This window comes from Rhea pennata, chromosome 7 (assembly GCF_028389875.1).
Source record: "Rhea pennata isolate bPtePen1 chromosome 7, bPtePen1.pri, whole genome shotgun sequence".
NCBI classification, from domain to species: domain Eukaryota; kingdom Metazoa; phylum Chordata; class Aves; order Rheiformes; family Rheidae; genus Rhea; species Rhea pennata.
The window spans coordinates 566,443-584,272 of NC_084669.1; the positions used below are offsets into that span (position 1 = coordinate 566,443).

General features: G+C 45.1%; 1 protein-coding gene and 1 long non-coding RNA gene across 14 annotated transcripts in view; one reads left to right on the top strand and one right to left on the bottom strand.

Moving 5' to 3' along the window:
- The window catches only part of PWWP2B (PWWP domain containing 2B), a 60,615-nt gene extending 44,743 nt beyond the window's left edge, over nucleotides 1-15,872 (bottom strand). For 3 of the 13 annotated variants that reach the window (XR_009958903.1, XR_009958906.1, XR_009958905.1), the window contains exons 1-4: nucleotides 15,695-15,872; nucleotides 6,210-7,863; nucleotides 3,123-3,215; nucleotides 600-855 (exon numbers count right to left, since the gene is read on the bottom strand). Coding sequence is in view for 5 of the 13 variants with exons in the window: in XM_062579674.1 (XP_062435658.1) it covers nucleotides 6,228-7,863; nucleotides 15,695-15,840 (1,782 nt within the window). In the remaining 8 variants the exon portion in view is untranslated. The other 10 variants (XR_009958909.1, XR_009958910.1, XR_009958907.1 and 7 more) reach the window with 6 other exon arrangements.
- A 153-nt stretch (nucleotides 15,873-16,025) lies between these two features.
- Nucleotides 16,026-17,625, top strand: LOC134142529 (uncharacterized). The gene is made up of 2 exons (XR_009958911.1): nucleotides 16,026-16,125; nucleotides 17,555-17,625. It is a non-coding gene; the product is annotated as an uncharacterized LOC134142529 (long non-coding RNA).
- Nucleotides 17,626-17,830: the final 205 nt, after the last annotated feature.

Here is a 17,830-nt window from a genome sequence, read left to right on the forward strand (position 1 = left end):
ATACTAGCTACATGCACACACAAAGCCCTAACATCTCTGAATGTGAAATCATAACCCAATGTTCCAAATTTTACATTAGAACTTACTAAATATAGCAAGTATGCAATAAGCTTTGATTTTGCTGTACACAGTAGCACTGTGCTTTTGTGATGAATTGCTAAATATACAGATACTGAGGCTATATTAAGCTAATAGCAATAAAATTAAAACCTTCAAAAAGCAAGTATTTTAAAGTTTAATGGTATTACAGCCACAGCTTGAGGGTGGGGGAGGAGGGACTAAAGGGAGGGAAATAAAAGACTCTAGAGAGTGAGAAAGCAAATGAATATACATATAGTAAGTTGTTTCATGCAGAGATGTACATGAAATTTTACAAGGAATTTTATAAAAAGCTTTATTGTGCAAGTGGGCTGGGAACAGCGAAGGGAGAAGAACAATCTGCCATGAGAAACCACTCAGGAGGATCACAAAGCAAAACCAGAGACCCGACTTAGCAGACTGAGTAAATTCTGCAGTACTTTGGAGGCACCCGTTCCACTACAGACTAACACACATAAGAGTCAGAGTTAAATATGTTTTTTTTAAAGCCCCAGTCCCACCTGCGTGGTGCTCTCCCTGGAGCTGACACAGGGAAGCCATAGGACGCATGCATCTCTTCCCCCATTCCCCTTTGTGTTACGCTGCAGCCCACGAGGCAGACCAGAACAGTGGCCCCATGAGCCATTTCTTCTCCAAACCACATGTGATCCAGAAGACCAGAAGGGCAGGATCCAGTCCGTGCAGCTGGTTGCTCCAGACTAGAAGCATGCTCAGTACACTGCATCATATACCTGTTGGACTGCGTCTCTTGGGTGGCTAAATTTAACACCAAGGATATGTCAGCAAACCTGTTTGTTATAAAACTAGCAAGCAGTAAGCAGAGGTTATTGGCACCTGGAAAGGTACTGGAAGAAAAGTCACTTAACTCAGCAAACTTCACATTTACAGAGCTTGAAGTTTAAATTTGAAGTTATCGTGGAAGTGAAGAGACGACAATATGCAATAGCATGTGGAGATTCTCGTGTTCAAGAAAAAGTCAACTATGGAGCCCACAGACCAAGCTGGGGAGCTGAAGCACCAGCAGGCCACATGGACTGGCCCTGGTCGCATGCATGGACCTACCACCCCTGCTGAGAAACAAGCTGCTTCTGCATCCACATAGCATGGCAATAGCTCAAGTTCTCAGAAAACTCCTCTGATGAGCTGAAACAACTTCCCAGTCTGTGGGCATCATTACACAATACATGTTCCCACACCCTCCCTAAAAAGCTGGCTTCTGTGCCCATTCCTCCCCTCTGCTGCAACTGCAGACATACACGGGAAGACATTTAAAAGCCATTCTAGAAACAAAAATGCCACAAATGGGTTAAAGATAGTAAGTTAAGAGCCCAAGCACAGCACTGATCTAGTCCACAGCATGGCCTCATGAACAGTGACATATGGAGACCTAAGGGGAAGGGGCAGGATACCACAAGAACAAGGGGAAAAGAAAAACATCTTTAAGATGTGGAAGGAAGAGCATCACTGCACCACATGGTAGTTATCCATAAAGTATACACGTGGCAATTTCAACCTGCTGCTTTTGAAAGGGGAAGGTCTTACACTTCTCTTTACTCGCATCTTTCCTGTAGGCCACATGTTCTTGTGGCTCACCTCATTTCAGAGCCTGTCCTGCAAGCCAGTTGTCTCACTAAACCAACACAAAGCTAATCCAGAAAAGAGACCGGGGCACAAACAAAATTCCAGGTAGTTTCTGGCAGGTCAGTGAGTTAAATCTGTTAACAGATTTATGATGAACACATCTGGCACAAAGGAGGGAGCAAAAGAGATCATGCAGCTGGGAGGCGAGACAGGAAGGGGAGAGAGACCTTCCCCTCTTCTGAAAGCATGATGACTGCTCAGCTGCACGCACAACCAGCTCTTCAGCATCAGCAGCTTGGTACCACTCCAGGCAAACAGCACTCATTAGATACTGATACTCAAACCCGGGGAAACTATGACGACTCTGAATTTTAGGCACAGCTTCTCCCAAGTAACAGTTCAGAGTTATAACTACCTCAAGAGCTCAACTCTCACAAGTAACCTGTTTAGTAGTTAAAAGAGTTCTATTTGTGCATTTTTCAGCTGTTGAATAAAGTTCAGGTACAGTAAATCATCTCTCAGACTGGCCAGGCATTCAGCTTAAAAAAACCTAACAGTTTAAACTTTCAGCAGCTAGTCCCACTTTGTTTTTGCTGCACTTTAATAAAAGAACAAAAAGAACGGAGGTTGTCCATTGTTGAGGACTGCTCTGCAACACAAGGCAGGCTGGCTCACTTCCTTCCTTCTCTGAGTCAGCTTCTCCCATGAAAGTAACCCAGCACCCACCTGCTCCCAAAGCTGGAAATGCTGCTGAGCTGGGCAGTTCAGCGGAGCTGGAGAAGTGGAGTTAAATCACAGATCTGAAAAACCCTCCCTGAGAGCTTCAAATGCTCATACCTGTTTTAATTTTTTATCTTGTAAGAGGAATAAAGGGCATCCCATCTTCCCCTGAAGGTTGCAGAGACTTTTGGGAGGACTGCATGCTTCCCCTTTCCTTTTGAGAGGGGAAGCTGCAGCTAGTCGCCTGCAGGACAGAGGATAACAGCGAGGATGAAGCAAGCAGCTGCATGTTTAGTCTTGGCTAAATCTCAGCAGAAAAATGTACTGCTAGAACCTATCCTGAGACATGCATGAGAGTGTGCTAGAACTGCGCGACTTGCTTCTACCATGAAGATTTCTTTGATACACCAACTCTTTTTCCCTTCCCCTCCCCACCCAGCTTTTCAGCCAAGCTGGCATCTTTTAGCAGCACAAACTGGCGACAGTAGGTGAGGGAAGTGAACAACTTAAATTATCTCAAAGAAAAGTAAACACAATCTTTTAATCCCAGCTAGTTCTACCTAAGTAATTTGAAAGGGAACAAAGAACTGCTGCAAAGTATGAGCCTTGCCAAGAGCAGCTCAGCTATAGCCCCACTTGGACTTCTAAGTGCATTTAAAGGCTTTCCTTAAGATACAGGCAAACATCCTTGCAGATGGAGCTAGAAGCAACTGTTTCCTCACGTTTTGCCATTTCAGACAGCCTTGAGAAGAGATTAGGCCACATCCTGGCTCTCACTGCTCTTCAGGACACAATTTCTGACAGCGCACAGGCTTCTGCAAAAAGCAGGCACAAACAGCAGGTTAGGTTGAGAGGGCTGAGTAACACGATCACTGACTGTGCTGACATTCCCAGAGTTTTGAGTCTGGTCAGCTACTTTGTTAACTATAAAGGTCTTAATCATAAAAACAAAAAGGACAGAGATGAGCTAATACCTAGTGCTTCAAAACTAGACAGATATCCCACAATAAGAAGAATTTATGTAATATTTAGTGACAGCACAAAAGACGTAAGATATCTCTGAAGCACAAAACAGTATCAGAGCTGTGGTATACATGCACAGAGGCACTCTATACATGAGATATAAAAATAGAAGCTACAAAGCAGCATGAGAACATGCTTAGTGGGCGTTTTTCTCTTGACTATACTCTAAACCAAGAGTGTCTTATGAATGTGATTTTCACAGGTTGCCAGTCTGCCTGTTCTTTTTTGAGAAAACTTATTTTAGTAGCCCGTGAATGACAGAGGGTCTTCTCCTTGCAAAAAAGTATGGATTTTTATTATTTTGTCCCTAGAATGATCATAACACCTCTTCCAACCAAAAAAAAGCATTCTTTTAAAAATCCAGTTATTTCTAGCTTTACATATTCATAAATTATCTGAATTGTTAATTTTTTTTTCCAGTAATTACCCTACCTCTTTTGGAAAAGAGTATCATATGCCAGAAGTCAGTTACAAAGATTCACAGTAGAAAGTGTCAACAGTTACTCAATTTTGACATGCCTAGGATTAACACAAGCAGCATTAACAAAGTGCTACATGCATCTCCTGGGCTCTTGCTTATTCTGTTTGTTAACAGTGACAGGCCTTTGTGCAGCTGCTGTTGAACTCACAGCACAGCGGATTTCACAGCAGCAAAGCGCAATGTTAACAGTGAGAAGCCTACTCTTAGAAACTACTGTAATTGATATAAAGTTGTACTGCCTATAAAAGGCCTCAAACCCTTCAGATATTTAATTGCAACTTCAGTGTCATCATGGTTCTAGGACTAAGGAATTGCAAACATCAGTGAGAACTAAAGTTATACCCTTCAGGAAAGAACAGTCAATTAGCAACTGATAGAAATGTTTCAGTTTTACCTTAAGAAAATTCAAGGAAAACAGCAAAATTAAATTCCCTTGAATGGAGAGAATTAGATATAGGGCAGGTCTCAGCAACAGTGAGTTGTTTTGTAAGTGGCATGCACCAAAATACTAGGCATGCTGCTCTCATAGGGAAACTGAGTAAATGTGACACATGCAGAATGTGGAAAGCTGTCTTGTTCTTCTTTCCCAGTTTTCTTTTGAGTAACTGCAGCTGTTTATACAGTCACTGTGTAATCTCTGAGAGGCAGCCAGGTGGACCGGGTTGGCAGCTCACCTCAGATACTTAAAGCAGAGAATCATCCTTGGGAAGGCAACTGAAAGAGGCCAGTAAAATGGTGACACCCAGTTAAATATATCTATACACCCATAAATACACAGAGAGATTTGCTTGACAAGTATGGAAAAGAGGAAAGATCTGGCCTTAATCCAGGTGCTCCTGTAATTTTCTTACCATTCTCAGCATTTTCTTCTTTCCCTCAGTTTACAGACCTCTTTATGCCCCCTCTGCTCTGTGTCTACAGATCAGACACCAACTGTGCCAGCCCCCAAATCCTTGTGATTTAATAAAGCCTTCAACAAGAAATACGCAGAATAGACAGGTCCACAGCAGGAGCAGCACTAGCTTGTGTACATATAGCCTTCCCAGCATTAAAAAAGTGGAAAGTATTAGGGGACAACATAATGAGCCAGCACGTCGCTGCAGGATACAGTGTATAAAGCAAGACTTTCATTAGCAAAACTTTTCATAATGGTTAGTTATGGTTTTCATAGTTAATCCATTCTCTCGTTTAACAGTATCACAGATGAAGTCTTGTTTACAATGACAGCTGCTACTGGAAGGTTGCCAAACAAGCCTAGGTCTTATTCAAGTTGATGGGAGCTTTCTCCATGGGGAACTCTTCATTGAAAGCAGTATAGTAGGAAGCATCAACTGGAACTGCAGATGGCAATGCTATTTGCATAAATATACATCTTTTATATTTAGGCAGAAAATACTCATCCTGGACAATTTTTTTCACCATTTGAAGTGACAAATAGTGCAAATTTCCCAACTCTCCACCCTTCCATACTTGCAACCAGCAAAAGCAAAATATTTGTAGAGGTATTACCAATAATCTGCTCCTGTGGTGATGTTCCCACCTCCTGCTGCCTGTGAACCCTAAGAGAATTGCTTTTGATGATCTAGGCTATACCTTGGCAAAGCCCCACCCTTTCAGATGCAGTTTTTTCCCCAGGTGCAGTGAGAAAGTTCAAATATCATTCAGTGGTCAAAGACGGTTTTTGGTACATTCATTTTGAAGAGTCTTTAAAAAAGTCTTCACAAGAAACCATGCAATTACAGGGGAGACAAGTGCCTCTGAGGGCATTTCTAATTGTTAACTGCTCAGTATCGGTACCTAATTATGATAAATACAATCTCAGTTCCAAGAAAAGTTTTAATTCTTTGAACTGAAACACAGTTCAAAGAAATCAAAGGTGTTGAGCTTTTAGATCTCCAACCACAAGGGATTAGTTTTAGCCTAAATGAAGCATCATCAATACTCACCATATCCTAGCTATAAATGGCTCTAATACATGACTACAATTTTATTAGCTCTTCAAGCAGGGAACCTATAGGAAACACCTTCCAGTGGATTTGCCCAGCAGCACTTCTGTCCTCCGTATTAATTACTTTGTGGTCCCTTAGGGGATCTGGGGCTCCAATTCCCATGGGTCTTCCCATGTTCCCAAAGTTCCAAACTACAGACAATTATCACCTATGAAATCACCATTACCAACTAACACGCGTGCATTTAACAAGTGTCAACCCCAGTTTTTAAGGGGGAAAAAAATACAAATAGTGAATGCAGGCTAAAACACAAAAAAACGTATTCCATGGGAAGCATTAGTCCAGCAAGCACTCACCTGATACAGGAGGCAAAGTTATGTTTCAAACTGTGTTAAGAGATCTCTTATTTCTGGAGTCAGATGCTCTACTGCCTTTGCAGCTTCTGTGATAGCTTTCCGATATAGCCCTTTCTTCTTGCGATTAAATCTCAGTTTGAAAAATTCAGAGAAAGGAGAGAGTTTTGAAACAGACAACAACGAAGTCGTTGGAGAACCAAACCATGATACTTTAGCTTCTCGCCATGAAGGTTCTCCATTTTCCTTCTGGCTAAGGTTTATGTCAAGAACACGTGCTGGCCACCATGGAAAACCATGAATTTTACCCCAAACAATATCCCCCACCGAAACAGTTCTTCCATCTTCAGTGACACATTTAGACACACTTTGCGTATGTAGTCTAACTGTTAATGGTGGCACAATTTTACGCTCATCTTTTGAAGATGAAGAGACAGATGCATCATCACCAGGCATAAAGTCACACATTTCTGGTGATGTTACTTCTGAACTAGAAGACTTCGATTCATCTAGACTGTCATTACTACACACGGATAAACTAGAAGAATCTGCTTTTCTTTTACGATAATTCATAAGGAAAGCCAAGTTATCATGTCCATCTTTACCCTGGGGAAATCTTTTAAAGTCATCATCTTCACCTGAACTCCCTGAAGATATCTCAGCTAAGTTTCTGTCTGTAGATTCATCATTGTAGAATGCACCAGGATTGGACTCTCTGCTGTTCTGAAGGACATTTATCTCATCAATAAGTTCTGCTTTATAAATTGAAACACTCTGACCATCATTTATTCGATGGGGCTTCAGTCGGATCTTTGGAGGTGGAACATCTGCACTGGAATGCACAGGCCGTGTGAGCTTCAGCTTTGGAATGGAAGCAAGCTGGCTGCCTGCTGACTTGTCCATTAAACATTTGGTTTCTCGACATCGTTCAGAGTCTCTAGTCTCTTCTTGGTCCTCCTCTCCGTTTTGCAATATTCGCTGTGAACAAAATGGTTTAACTGAACCATGAACCCGGGAAGGAATTTTTACAACTTCACCTTTCCCTTGTGGAGTACTGTAGGATATTTTTATAACTGGTGTTCGATGTACGAGTTCCCCAGAAAACTTGTCTTCCTCTCTCTTTTCTCTTTTGTTTCTTTTCTCAGCGTAGTCAGAGTCACTGTGCTTTTTTTGCTCTTTGTCCTGAATGCTCAGCTTCCTCCTTGTTTTAGCATTTTGCCTAGCTGTGTTTGCATCCTCGGGGTTCAGAGTGTTTTTACACTTTTCACAGAGCACCTGTCTTGGTCTTAGTCTGATAGTGCTCATGATAAGCCTTCCTGGGTCTCTATTCCGTGACAAACGTCTCCTTGTCCTCTTTATAGTCCGTGGTGGTGGCTGAGGAACCCATTGGTTATACGTATGCCGAAGCCACAGTGGACGAGGAAAAGGAGCTCCCTCAAAATAAGGAGGGTAAGGAGGAAGGTTGCCGGGCAGTGGGGGAGGCAGAAGGGGCGGTACTTGCTCATCGCTGTTTCCTTTGGGAGGCTTTTCAACAGCAGGCTGTGACTCAGTCTCACCCTGCACAGGATCCTGGCTGTCAGGAGTCCAGTTAGTGCAAGCGTTAGCAGGAGGCTCCTCTTGCTTTGGAAGGGAAGACGGAAGACAAAACAATCCAGATCTAAAATAGCGTGAAAAGGACAGGGAAGGAAAGAGATAGAGTCAGAATGTTTGAAAGATGCTTCTCGGGGAAAACTATGCATAACAAACATGCTATTTTCTTAAAAAACAGACTTCCACATACTAATAAGGCAACATTTTCGCTCTGTGTGTTAAATAAGGCAGCCAATTCTGTCACTGAAAAAAAAAAAAACCCAACATCATTTAAAATTTATGAAAAGTGACCTACTCTTCTTCCAGAAAAGGCACAGAGAACAACAGATCAAAATCTCTATTTCGATAAACTCTTTGCAACTCACTATCAGCAGGCTAGTAAAGCCAGGAGGAGAGACTTTTGGAAGCTATTTAACTTCCTTTTTTTATACTGTACTTGCATGTCTCATTTTTCGGCTTCTCAGTCAACATGTGAACTTGACTTGTATGTATATAATTTCCAGTTTCAAACCAGAGTTTTACCAGTGCACAATGTTGCTCCTCTCCCATTGGCCTTTGTATATAGGATCTTTATTTGTTCAAATAGGGAATATGCCATTACTTCAGAATACCAAGATTACAAATGAAAATATATTAGTGTCCACTGCCAAGTTTCATTACAGGCTAGCAAAGTCTTGCACAGGTATTAGCAAAAGCAAATCCTCTGAAACACTGAAACTCATCATCATGACTCATGTCTGGGTTTCTGCACCAGAAGTTGTGCTGCTGGCCTGACACCAGGGATATTATGCTAACACAGTACTTCAACAAATATTTACCCTGAAGCACCATCCCAGAATGGACAATGCTCACTATCTTGGCTTTCCAGAAATACTGCTTATCTAGAGAATGTGCCATCAAAAGAGTGTTTCACCATCACAGACCAAACACTAGCTAGTTTTAGCTTAGGATGCTACAGTCCCCTCCCTTGCTAGCCATCTTTTCTCCTTCCAGCTTCGAGAAAATACCTTTCCCCAAACAAAGGAGGAGTTCTAGGGTAGTGTTACTGAGAAGGACTTTAGCAACCATTACCCAGGACAGCACAGAGGGAAGCTGAAGGAATTCTCTCAGTCACGTTTCTCTTAAGAATTTTAACACAACCACTTAGGTGACAGAGCCTGCTGCAAGGAGACACTTTCCTTCTGATGCCACCCGACTGCACTGGCTTGCTCTTCTCCCGAGAGGAGCACACTGCCCCCCTCCAGGCACTTGGGCCTCACGACTGCATTTCTTCCCCAACTCCATCCTCAAATTGGATCACTTCACTGCAGGAATATCCCAGGCTGCTGATGTTCCATTGCTGCAAACTTCACTTCTTAGTACCATGTGCAGACTAGGATGCTTCTCCTTTCCTGAAGCATCAGCAGAAAGCAGTGTTACTGGGGGTCATGAATAACCCCAGATTAGAGAAAGAAAGAACAGTTTTCTTTACCAGATCATAGAAGAACAGGGAATACGGGTCCCACTTATCACGGCTTTGATCTGCTGGCTGCATTTTTCTTTTCTCAGACAATTACAGACAATATCTCTCTCACCTGATTTCCATGGAGACGCTCATCAAGATTAAGAATAAAGTTTGCATAAACTAAGCAAGCAGGAATTAGTCTGGTCTGGTAAAGTCACTGTTCCTCTTAAAATGAAATAAATAGAATTAACCAAGTTTTCTGGACACTGAAAAAAAAATATTCTTTTCCATCATTTGAAGAGAGACGGCAAGAACCTGCTACTTAAGAAACAGTTTAGTTCAGCTGGATGACTGAATGCTAGTGAATCAAGAGGACTACACTGTTGAATTTACATAATTTGGAATAAATTCTTTTGTTCCAAAAAGTTCATTTAAATAGAGACATCTCAGAATTTAGGCACAATGATAACCAATAAAGCAAGTACAGTTTGCACAGCAGATCAAAGATGTCAGTGTACTTCATAGTGGCAACTAAATGTGCTATCATCCTTGAAGCTCTGGCTGTAAATTTTGTTTTTTTCATGCGATGAACTAGTCGAATTTGCTCACACTAGAAAACTGCACAAAAGGAACTTTCTGTTCCTTGCATGGAGGAAAGTGCAGCTTTTGCAGTTCCTCTAAGCAAGCCCTGACCGCGCCTTGCTCTCAGAAGCTCAATTCAGAGCAAGCAGATGAGCATGCGGTCCATCAAGGTGATTTCCTTCCTGAACATCTGGCATGGGATGTAGCTTCTCACTTGGCAGAAGCGAAGCACTCGAACTTTAGATTTATTGAAGCGATGATTTATATATGCCAAAGTTAACATATCAATACTTTATAATCCTACAGTATGGCACATCTTGCCACAGAAACAGCACTCCAGTGAAGCACAGCATTCTAGTCTAAATCCTCCCTGGGAAGCACAGTGACATTTTTTGTAGAAGAAACTAATGAGCCAGCGATCTGGATAGCTCTGTCCTAATTTGAATACATAGCTCTGTACTAACTTCAACCTCAAGCTCAACAACAATTGCAGAAGAATAACGAAGAACTAGAAGCAGCCTAATGATTTCTGCAGGCCTCCTGCTCCACCTGTGCACCAAGATGCAGCCAGACCGAGGTACCAGAGTAAACATGTAAGCCCCTTCCCCTCCCCCCAGCCTGGCTAAGTGCTTTAGAGAAGTACAGCAGACAGAGAAGCCATTTTAATAAGAAGCCTTTTAGGTTGGGATCCTCTTGTTTTAGGCTTTACATGAAAATAGGGAACCCCTTCCACCCCCCATCCCCCAAAAAAACCCAACAATCCAGCAACAGCTCCCTGAGGCAGGGACTTCTCATCTAAGCATTGGTCACTCCCACGTGTCCAAGATGGACTTGATTCAGCTGCAGTCTGTTAGCCCGTTGTCCAGGTTGAGCTTCATCCCAGACAAAGCTGCAGTAATGCTAGTGGTCTGAGAAAAAAAATAAAACACCTGCCTCTTGGATGAAGGATTACACAAACTGCACAGCTAAATAACAAAGCAGCTTAAGATTCATTTTCCATGCCAGCTTGCTTCTGTGCATCCAGGTAGCAGCTACAGCAAAAAGCTCTGGAGAAAGAATCTGTATAAGGAGGGTCACAGCTATGCAGGATTAGGAGCACTGATAGATGAGCTCTGGCAAATCCTATTGTGGCTCTGCGGTAAGATCCGCCTCCACCCTTCAGCTCTGCAAGAAGTCACCCACAGCCGAGCTGACAGGAGGGGAACATGCTCGCACCTTGCCTGCTTCAGCACACAGCTCAGTATCTTTGCACAAACCCACCCTGGTTAGCAGGGTAAAGCAAGCAGCAGACTGCAGCAGAGCAAGCAAGGCACAGCAGTGCATTCACTTCTGGCTTTGAGACAGGGTGACAGCTTGCCATAACACCTAAGAGCATCATCAAAAGCTGCATTTGCTGTACAGCTGCAACAAAAAGCTGCATGAGAAATTTTAAAATACATGAATGTACATGGTTACTGTGCAGTTAAACCCTTCCATCCGTGTTCTGGGGCCTGGAATCTAGGTAGGAATTAAAAAACTCCAGAATAACTGTCTCCCTAAAACTCCTTTCTGTACCTCAGCTCTCATGACGCAGAAGTGAGCACAGCAGGAGTTCAGAAAGTTCCCCCCTTCCTTCCTGACTGAGCCTGCAAATATCCTCAGCAATGGACGATTTTTAGCACGCTACAAAGCAATTTAGATGGGAGCTGTGCTCCTTGGATCTCTGACTGTTACAGTAAAGGCAGTAACAGTAATATATAGCCCCTAAGGAGCAAACAGTTCTTTTAGTTGTGTCTCTTGGCTTCAGATACAATACCAGAATCTTGAAAACAACATTTCCTCCTAAGTAGTAGCAAAACCTGGTATCCTAATACAAAATCAACAGCCAAGACACACAAGCGATGGAACTGTTCGCTCTTGAGGGGCCATATTTTACCGCTATTGCCTACAGGGTCAGCCCGTATTTGTTTTTATTCATACTGAAAGTGTTTCCGAAGTCTAAGAAATTCATTTTGCTGAGAAATCATTCCTTCTCAAGTCTCTCTACCACATTAGTTTTTGCGCAGAGGGCAGCAAGAGTTTTGCTGCTTTTCTTACCTGCTTCCCTTTCCACCCTCATCAACCCTATTCCTCATGCCAAGGGAGTAGAGGGGGAAGAAAACCAACTCCGAAGAGGCTGCAGACTGTCTCATTACCATATGGCCACCTGCCATTAGTGTCCGTTTAAAGTAAGTGGAAAGGAAAAAAAAAAAAAAAAAAAAAAAAAAAAAAAAAAAACACTCCACACTCAATAAAGCAAGGTTACTTTCAGTTTCTTTATATCTCACACACAATTTACTCCTGCTAAAGATGCACTAGAAGATTTGAAGCTACCCTGGACTAGATTAGCTACAGGAAAGCTGTTAAAATAATTAAGTCTTGGCTCTGGAGACCCTTAGCAAGCTCCAGGGCCCCAGACCGCATTAGACGTTCTTCCAGCCCAAAAACAGTCTGAAGCCAGTTTCTATACAGGCACAACTCTTCATAAGGAGGATTTAATGTCACTGTTTTTCTACCTGCTATGCGATAACAAGTATTTCATGTGCCACACTTTGCTTTCCAGCAGAAATTTACTTTCACCGAAAGGAGAAACATGAACTTCACTAGCCTTCCCCATGTTCCCATGGACTGCTTTCTACAAAGTCGAATGCCATTCGACTATTTCCTCTATCTCCATATTAGCATCATTGATTCTGCATATTTACACTCCTTCAACTGAAATGAAAATCTATGAGTTTTTGGTTTAGGAGCATGAGACAGTGTCCTGTTATTACAGGCATCAGCATATATTGCAGAATGTGATTTCATTCTCTGTTTTTAATCCCTGTTTCTGGGACAGACACAGCCAAGTGGATTAAGTTACCTCAATCTCTCCTTGGAAACTGAAGACACTATCCTCTGATTTACACTCATGTATGATTAAAAAGTAACTAATTGCAAGTTCAACAGCAGCAAAATTGCCAAGACTTAATACCAAAAGTATTTTAACTGTAGTCAAAATTCATTTTAATTTCTTTCTTTCTGAACATGAACACTATGCAGTTTGCAGTCTAGAAGAATGAAATTATTAAAGCAAAATGACTGTCAATGACTTAGTCGTATATACTGTCACTGCAGCAAGTACCAGCATTTATTATATAAGCTACAGTGCAAAAGACATTTGGACAGGTAAGTGATCACCATTTTTGCTTCAAATAATTCCACAGCTTTTGAAAAAGTCACACACCTATTTTTAACCACATCTCAGCGTTTCTCAAGGCACAAGTGTAAAGAAGGCTAAAGGTAGGTAGGCACACGTGTGCCTGCAAACTACTCATGCTTCCCACATAAATTCCCTGGAGGCTAAAACACCATGAACTTGGAACGTGGTTTCTGCTTAAAACCTAGACCCATTTCTTCGCTACTAAAATAACGGGAACCACGTATCCAAGCCGCATGGACGAGACCCGACCAAAAGTGGATCTACTGACTACCTGGGAACTTGGCATCAAATGTTCAGGCATCGCATGTTTCCTGCTCAGCTCCCCAAACCATTCACTTCATTTTAAGAGAAATGCAACAGATTTAACTGTTTTCAGTATTACAAAGAGAGATCAAACACACAAAATAGAGCAGATACAGGCTTTTCTTCTTTCCCTGTTGGGGTTCAGTCCTCTTTCTATACATAAAAAACAATGCACTCTTTGATGACTTTTCTAAGTTTCCTCTCTGTTTGCAGTCTAATCCCAACACCATCTATATCCCACCTGCCCACTCACAGGTCTACCGCTGTTTCAGCGATTTCTGTCTCCTTGCCCAGGACACAAAGCCGTAAGATAAACCAATTTCCCATAGGGAGAATGCAGGCTAGTGAGAGACACCTGTGCACCAACACAGCAAAGTGCAGAAAGGGGGAAAAAGAAACTTCCACCACAGCTGTTTTGGACTTGCTTCGAGGCCCTCAAAGTTCTGCATCAAGCTGACAAATTCCTACTGCCTTTGGGACGTAAGCCCTACCTTTACTTTATTAAAAGGCAGCTCCCAATTGCCAGCTGACTGAGCCCAGTACTGTGGTGCTCATACAATGGTGAGCAACATCTTGTCTTGTCTCCACACCCCGCATTTACGGTCACTGCAGTTGGGAGGAGGTCATTTTAACCTCTTCCTCACGATTACCCGAGGTCACTAAGGTTCTGCGGGGGCCAGGACTGTGCCTCGCATGATATTTCCTTTCTGTTGACTAGCAAGGCCAAGATACCTATTAGCACACTGGTTCCCTCATGTCCACAGCTCAAAAGCCCTGTATCGGTCACCACATATCACAAGCTTACCAGGGTCATCTCAGGCGAGGCAACGTCAGGGATCACCACAGTTAGGATTAGGCCCTCCAGCATTCATTATGCAGACAAGCTCTGTATGAACACCTGAAGGATGGAGACCCAGACCCCAAACCACAGACAGGAGAGGTTCTTGCTCAAGTATTGCAAGAAGCTGCTGGAAGCCAAGACCTTGACACAGGGTTTTTAAACCATCTTCTGAAGAGTCAGACAGCACGTGTCCCCTCTCTCTGCCATAACGCTATGACAAAATGCAGCTCTGGGGAGCAATGAGAAGCTACACTGTTTTCATTGCATTTCTTTACCTGATGTGGCACTACTGTACCAATGAATTGTCAAACAGCTCAGCTCAAAAATTTTAACTAGTTTTAAGCAGAACAGAGATAGTAACAATTACATTCCTGATTAACTTCAGCCTGCTGGTTCCCCCCAAATGCTCACCTTCCACCACAGAAAAGTCTAATCAGTAGGCCTGATAATCACTAGGGGAGAGGTGAAGAGAAAGGAACAGTTATCCTACACATAAGGTAAAATAAATTAACAAAACCCCTTCTCCTTTTTGTCCTCTCCATCTCACTCCAGGTCAGAAACGGGCGTGCTGTTTTATCCTTTTCACTGCAGGTCCACGCAACCAACCACCGAGCTCTAGGCTTGTGCGACTAGGAGATGGCACTGGAAGGAGAGCCAGCCCTCCCCAAAGCCAGCTCCATAATTTCGGGTGCTCTTTGGGGCTCTTTTCCAACCCTCAACTCCAGGAGGGGTCATTATTACTAACTATAAGACTAGGTGAATGGAAAGACTCCAGAAGCACTTTAAAAGCCTAGGAAGAAATATTAAGATTAGCTGCTTCTTCGATCTAGTGGAGACTGAAGGGGGGAAAAAAAAGAAGAAGAAAAAAAGAAATCCTGAGGAGGAGAATGGGTTAGAGGAGAAAAAACACAGGTAAAAATCCCCAAAGTATATGTTGTCACTAATGATGATGACAACTGGAATTTTAAACGGCTGGGACAGATGGCTTTTTGAGCGGATTAATGAGGTGCCTACCACTTACTGTTCTGGCTGGAATCGGACACCAGGGAGACTCTAAAACAGTTAGATGCCCGAGTACTTTTGAAAGCCTGCCTCCAATCTTCCGGGAGACCCACTCGAAAACAGCCCAGCTACAGACGCCAGGATCAGACGTCTCGCGTTAGGCGCCTTCCGTCGCGGTCTGGAGGCGAAGCCGGCTGCGCCCTCGTTCCGCGCCGCGCGGGCACTCCGCTCGCTGAGCAGACGGGAGCCAAGTCCCTGCCCGGCTTCCTGCTGGCACGGCGCACGCCGGGGCCCGGGCCGCGCAGCGAGCCGCGGAGCCCTCCCGCCCCGCGGAGGCCGCGCCCGCGGAGCGCAAGGACGCGGCCGGGAGGGCCCGGGCGGCGGCGCCCGGCGAGCCGCCGCCCCGGCCGCTTTGTTCCCGGGGCCCCGGCGCGGCGCGGCCCTCCCGGCCCCCCGGCGCGGCCCCCCGGCGCGGCCCGCTCCCCCGGCCCCGCGCCCGCCCCTACTTCTTGGTGCAGTCGAGCAGGACGCCGGTGAAGCGGCGCTCGCCGCAGCTCAGCGTCACCACCAGCGTGTCGTTCACCATCTGCTCCACCAGCACCGGCAGCCACGACCCCACGCGCGGCGCCGCCGCCGCCGCCTCCTCCTCCATGCTGCGGCGCGGCTCGGCTCGGCTCGGCCCGGCCCGGCCCGGCCCGGCCCGGCGCGGCCCCTCCGCTCCGCTCCGCTCCGCTGCGCGGCGCCGCGGCCCGCCCCGCCCCGCGCGCGCGCGTCACGGCCGGAAGCGGAAGTGCGTCACCGCGTCGCTGCGTGGCTGCGTCACGCGCCGACCCCCCCCTCCCCCCGCGTGGGGCGCTCGTTCCGGGGTGAAGGCGGAGGGTTCGGGGCCTCCCGGCTCCGCGAGACGCGGGCGCGAGCGCGGCGCCGCCGGCGGCAGGTACCGTCACGGCAGCGCTGCAGAAGGCGCCGGGAGGGGGGAGCGGCCGCCGGCCGCGGCGGGGGCGCTGCGGGGCGCGGCCCGGCCCGGCCCGGCCCTCCCGCCGGGGGCGCGGGGCCGCTGCGGGCCCCCGCCGCCTCGGCCCGCGGCCGCTGCTCCCGGAGCGAGCGCCGCGGCGCCGATCGGAACCTGCGTGTGGAGCTGACGGGCCCGGGCAGCGCGTCCGGGGGCGCCGCGGCGCGTGTCCCGCTGCTCTGGACGCCTGCGGTCCGGAAGCCTGTCGGCGATCCGGTAACGGGAGAAGCAGCGGCCTCTGGCAGAGACGCAAGCTGCGTGCCGTTGCCCCTTTCATTTTAAAATAACAGTCAGAAGGCAATCCCGAAACGCCGACAGCTTATGACAACATTTGTCTGGGATCGGGAGCTATTAAAAATCGCATGTTGGGTTTGAATCGGCTCCTACTGGTTCCTGTCCTGCAGTCCTACAATCACCATCAAATTGGTGAGGGCATCGTGGGCCTCATAAACTGTAAAGGATCCAAGCAAATGCCCACTGTCAGTGTGACCACACTTCCCAAAAGAGGAGACAGGCTTTCCCAGTATTTGCATTATTTCACTGCTGTGTGATTCACTCCTTGATTACTTCTAACCACAGTTACAGAAAATCAGTCACTGTTTTTCTACAGCTGCTAATCCAGGGCTAGCAAAGCACTTGAAGGGCTTCCTCTGTCAAATCTTGTGTGACAGTAGATGCCTTTGACGCATCCTTTTCTGAGACAAATTGTGGTATAAATGAAGCCTTGGTCCTTGGGTCTGATCTAGCTGCAGTATATTTTGGATCAGAATGCAGGAGAGGTAGCAGCTGCTCTAAGGTACTTTTGCATTCTCATCTCAAAGACAGCCAAGACCTGTTTAGCTTTCATTAAATTCAGAGTAACCTACCATTTGCTCCAATTTGCATCATCACCAGCAAATGGACCTCAGAAATTGATCTGTGGGGCAAAATCACTGGAGATACCGTATGGTCTTTGTGCCATCTGTGCCAGGAGTCCAAAGCAAGAAATTTGCTTATTCACTTACTCACTGCCAGTAAGTGACATTGCAGCAAGTTTGCGTATCCTGTGGCAAGTGTTAAAATCTTAAACAACAAATTGCTGTTCTCATTGCTTTTTCCTTTGAAGGAGTTTAGAAAACATTGCTGCTACCGCTTAAGTTCTGCGTGTTTTTTTCATTCTTAAAGGAAATACCATTGAAATTTTGTGAGGCTACGGAGCAGGTTCAGTTGATGCCTCCACTGTATACAAAGTATCGTGGTATTTTCCCACTGTGTGTGTAGCTTTGGAAACTAAGATCACTCAACACTTTGCAATATAAGCCTTTCTGTTAATTTTGTCAGGCATAATGATATCTACTTGTTCTTTTCTTTCTAGGTGTTTGCTTCAAGGACATTGTTCTTGGTTACATTGGTTTGACATTCCTGGGAATAAACAAATTTCTACTAGTTTTGGCTTTACTCTCTCTGCTTCAGCTAAGCATTTGTCAAATGGGGATGATATTATCCCTTCCTAGCAGAGCGATGTCTGACAAGCCTTTAGATGATGTTGGTAGCATCACAGGGACGTCACAGACTTATCTCCCATGTGGAGTCTGGAGAGGGAATATGAAACAAAAGCTTGGGCCGTTCACATTAGGTAAAGATGTGCAGA